The 5,154-nt window shown below is 41.4% G+C and overlaps 1 protein-coding gene across 1 annotated transcript; it reads right to left on the reverse strand.

The window, feature by feature from the left end:
* Positions 1-2,537: 2,537 nt before the first annotated feature.
* Positions 2,538-3,473, reverse strand: LOC100718359 (olfactory receptor 2W3-like). Its single transcript, XM_003479529.1, has one exon. The coding sequence runs from the start codon at positions 3,471-3,473 to the stop codon at positions 2,538-2,540; it is 936 nt and encodes a 311-aa protein (XP_003479577.1).
* Positions 3,474-5,154: the final 1,681 nt, after the last annotated feature.

Raw genomic sequence — 5,154 nt, forward strand, 5'->3', positions numbered from 1 at the left:
CTCTTCTCGATAGAATAAGTTTGAGCCATTGGAAAAATTCTGCTCTTGAGCTCTCTTGCAGCACAGTGGAACCTTTGTAACCACAGAAGCTGTCAAAATGCACCATTGCCCAACAAAACACAGCAGGGAATATATACTGAAAACTCCAATTAGAAATACATTAAAGATGTTACAATGATCTAGAATCAATAGGCATATTGGCAAAAGGTAGTTCTTTGGTAAAAATATCATCACGTAAAATAGAAGGAATATCCAACCCAATAGATACAAAAAACTCCAAATAGAAATCTAAAAAGTATTTACAAAATTAAACAAATGGTCCCTTGATGATTCCATTCTCAGGGTCTTCCAGGGACCCAGGGGGTTGTGGCTTACAAAAGAAGTTAAATATGGTCAGAGAGAAAGCATGAAAAGTTTCCAAGGCAACAGGTACCTCGTGGGAGTCACCTCAATGAAAGAAACTGAGACTAGCTAGTATTGGGCCAAAGAAACCAGCACTGCTAGAGAACAAAGTGAACCACGACTTAGAGACAGACTGCTGAGAGAAGCTATGGCAGACACTACATAGCTACTACAGTTTGCCATCTTCATTAGAGAATGTGTTGTGTATAGAAGATTTTCTCAGCATGGAAGAGAGGACCCTTCACAGGAATCTAGATCTAGATTGATCCTGCAACCCTAAGCCTGAGAACAAGGACAGGAAACATGGCTTGAGAAGATGAAGTTTCTGGTCTTCCCCCAATATGATAATCTACTTGTGAAAGGCATGAATCTTCTCAGAGAATGACCTGTACCTGGGAAGGATTTCACACAGCAGCTCTGGCTCCAGCGTTAGCAATAAAACCTGCTACTCAGAATTTTGTGCTGCCTTTGCTGAAGCTCCCTCCTCCTTGATCCCACCTACCAGCCCTCCCTGCTCTGCAGAGCTGTCCCCTCTGAGGGTGTCCCTCTTTTCACCTCTTGAAGGCTGCTCAAGTCACTGCCACTCTGAGGGCTGACTTTCTGAGACTGGCTGAAGTGAGGCCTCAAATCCCCCTTACCCCATTCAGATTCTGCACCAGGTCACCTCAGGACCTGTCCCTGGAAGTCCTACCAATTCTACAGAATTTCCACAGTAACTTCCTGTCACATTCCACTCTGTGTTACAAGCAGCGTGAATCACTACATGATAGTTTACCTTTTTTAATTCTTTTTCACCTGCAGGCGTGGGATTTATAATGAATCCCATAAACTCAAGAAGCTTTTCAGTTTGATTTGAGGTCAAATCACAGAAGGTAGAACAGAAAACTCACTTGATAATTACTAACTAAATGAGTAGAAGAGAAGTTTTAATAGCCCTATTAGATTTTTAAAAATGATTTTGTTGTAGTTATCCAAATATGACAATAAAAGAGAAATAGAATATCTTCTCATGCCCACAAAAATCTTACTACGATTTCTAAAATATATAATTAAAATTAAACACAGAATATGCTATTATATGTGACAGTTACACATTTTAACTACTGCAAGTCAAATAAATCCCAAAATTCCCTCTCCTTTCTGCACTCACCAAAAACTTAATGTAATGATCCTAGCCCTTTGGAATGAGTCACTTCAGAAGCTGCTTCAGGAAGGGCCAACAACACATTGAGGCTTATTTTGTAGCATTATAATATAAATTCTAGCAACCTATTGCTTGCTGATTAAAATGACTCTGGACTGGTTTCTTCAGCTCAACTTCAGCATATGCAGAGATGGGGACGGCTATCACAAAGAGAATGAGAGATGCGAAAGTAGTTGGAAATGTCTTCCCTAATTTGGAACTTGAGGACCTAAAGAGACTCCATCATCCTGTAATGATTTGATTAGTTCTATAATATGCAATAAGTATAGAAATTGGGTGAAGTTAGGGACAACTATTTGTAAGAGGCTAGAGACAGTTGGATAAGGTAGATCTCCGGTGGACTTGCTTTGAAATCTGTGTTTCTTTAAATTGTTTTTTATTTTTTTTTTTTAATGTTCTGTTCTGTTTTGATATGATTAACCTTATCCTCTTAGAGATGTAAAACAAATAGGTGGGACTGATAATCATATTACGGAGCTTTTGTTCGGCCATAGAGCAGAATGGTTTGTAGGGTCACTTTTTTGAATGTCATTCTAAATACTTTAATTCTATAACCTAAACAGCCATTTTGAAGAAGACAATTTGTAACTTATCAACTGGCAATTTCTTACCTTTTGTTTGTCTGTAATTTAGTATTATTTTTCTACCCTTTTTTTCTTTAATCTCCATGTATTTTTTTTTCGTTTCCTTTTCTTTAAATAAAAAAAAAAAAAAAAAAAAAAAAAAAAAAAAAAAAAAAAAAAAAAAAAAAAAAGAGAAGTTCTCAATTTGAGGGTCAGGACTTAGGTACTCTTAAAAGAGTCACACAAAGACAACTAAAAGTGATGAATTCTCTTCACATTTTAACAATTGCAGCTAATGCACAATCTGATTAAAAATGATAGTTTTTGTAAATTTCTAACCTGAGCGAGAATTCTTGACCTTTCTTCAATTATTTCTTTAGATTTGCCAGAGTTAGCCTCCTCAACGCCCCCTTCACCTCTTTGTTCCTGAGGGTGTAGATGAGGGGGTTCAGGAGCGGGGTGACAATGTTATAGAAGAGGGTGAGGAACTTGCCCTGGTCCTGAGAGGAGCTGTTCCCCGGTTGCATGTACATGTAGATGATGTTTCCGTAGAAGAGCGACACCACTGTGAGGTGAGAGCCACATGTGTTGAAGGCCTTTTGCTTTCCTGATGCTGACCGCATCTGCATCACAGCCCTCACAATGCAGCCATAGGAGACCAGAATGAAAAGCAAGGGTGACAGCACAATGCCCACAGCCAGGACAAACACAGCACCTTCTATGGGCACCGTGTTGATGCAAGCCATGCGGATCAGGGCTGGCATCTCACACAGGTAGTGGTCCACATGGCGGTGCCCACAGCGCGGCAGAAGCAGGGTCACTGGAGACATGGCCAGGGAGTTGGCCACCCCACAGCCCCAGACCATTAAGACCAGGCGCAGGCAGAGCCTGGGGCCCATGATCACCATGTAGTGCAGAGGCTTGCAGATGGCCACGAGCCGATCATAGGCCATGGCAGCTAGGAGCAGGCACTCTACACCTCCCAGAGCCTGGAACAGGAAGAGCTGGAGGGCACAGCCTGCAAAGCTGATGGTCTTGTCTGGGCCATGCAGGTTGTAGAGCAGCTGAGGGATGGAGCTGGTTGTGAAGCTGAGGTCCAGGAAGGACAGGTGGGTGAGGAAGTAGTACATGGGGGTGTGGAGGTGGGGGTCCAGCCGGGACACCAGGATGATGGTGGTGTTGCCCAGCAAGGTCAGGAGATAGGCCAGCAGGATGACAACGAAGAGGATGCTCTCCACGTGGGGGTGGGAAGAGAAGCCCAGCAGAATGAAAGTTTCTTGGGAGCTGTTATTGCTTTCAACCATCTCTAGTGTACCTGAGGAAGACAGCAGTAGTACTGGTGACAATGAGATGTGACAGAAGCAGTTAATTACTATTAGTCAGGAATTTTCTCTGTGTGTGTGTGTGTGTGTGTGTGTGTGTGTGTGTGTGTGTGCACATGCTGGAAACCAAACCCAGGACCATCACACAGAGCAGCATCTCTAGCCTCCCCTCAAGTTTTTAAAATAGGAGCCAAGGTCTCTTTTAGTCAGGAAGAGGCCCAGGCAGAGTTTGTCATGGAGCTCCTCCTTCCTCAGCAGCCACAGAGTATGGATTACAGGCAAGCCCCACCTTGGAATGTCTTACTTAGTCATCTGACATTTTTTCTCAATGAACCCCGACAGTAATATCCTGGAATTGGAAAATGAGTATAACAATAAATTGCCAACTCATAAAAAAGTAAACTGAAGTACATTTGTGTCAGGCAAGTTGACATGCATAGGAAGAGGCAGCATTTTTGACCCAGGAGTTGTGGAAAATCTCCTCACCCCAAGCACTTATGTGCTGACTCCACCTCCAGTAGAGCAAGAGGGAAATTCTACATGATGCATCCTGGTCTCCTCTGGAACCCCAGTTTCTGGATCCCACCAAAACATCAGAAACACAAAATGCCATCTAAAAATAATCAGCTAAGATGATATCTATAAAATACGAAATACTGTTGTTCTTTCAACAGTGAAGAGTTGACCCTTATGGCTCCACTGGAATGTGGATACCTTTTCAGAATACATACTGGGAAAGTTTTAAAAAATTTGCCACAACTTAATACCACTCATGGATAAACTATTTTAGAAATAGCAAATCTCAGAAACAATTAGGTATATAATGAATGCAAAAAATATATATAGAGGATTATACATTGTGTGGTAAACCACCATGAAAACATCAATCTATTAGGAAACATTGTCATGTAGTTCAGCCTGGCGGTGAGTTCCTTTAATCATAGCACTGTATGAGGCTCAAGTCGAACAAGTACAAGTCTGATCCCAGCCTGGGATATGGGGAGATGTTTTTTCATACTAAAATAGTTTTAAAAATTAGCTGAGGATATAGCTCTGTGCAAAAATGTTACATAAAATCTACACATACACACACACACACAACACAAACACACACACACACACACATACACACACACACAAACACACACACACAGTTTATCAAAATTTACATGCATAACATGCCAAAAGTTGTACCAAGTACAGTAGAAAGAAACTTAACCAATGTGACGATGGAGTATGAAATCATAAATAGAGAATTTACTGTGGAATATTCTATGCTAGAAAATGCCGATATCACCACTTCCTCCTATTTCTATAACCTGGTTATTTCAGTATATGTTCAAAATATCCTGGGATGGCTAGGGACCTAACTCAGTATATACCTACCTGGCAAACACAAGGTCATGAGTTCAATTTCTGCATCACACACACACACACACACACACACACACACACACACACACACACACACGAGCAAAATATCCTGAGATGTTAATAACCTGAGATCTTCATCTTAGGCAGGACTTTCTCCTGAGCCTAGAGAAAAGGTCACTAACACTGATACCCACACTCTGTGAGCTCCTCCTGGCTCCTGATAAGAAAATTTTCCCTATTCTGTCAGGTATGGAAAACATTGGTTTGCACTGGCAGCCAAAGGTATTTA

Source organism: Cavia porcellus, unplaced genomic scaffold, assembly GCF_034190915.1.
Source record: "Cavia porcellus strain 051 isolate PalLab524CR breed Dunkin Hartley unplaced genomic scaffold, mCavPor4.1 scaffold_2, whole genome shotgun sequence".
Classification (NCBI taxonomy): Eukaryota; Metazoa; Chordata; class Mammalia; order Rodentia; family Caviidae; genus Cavia; species Cavia porcellus.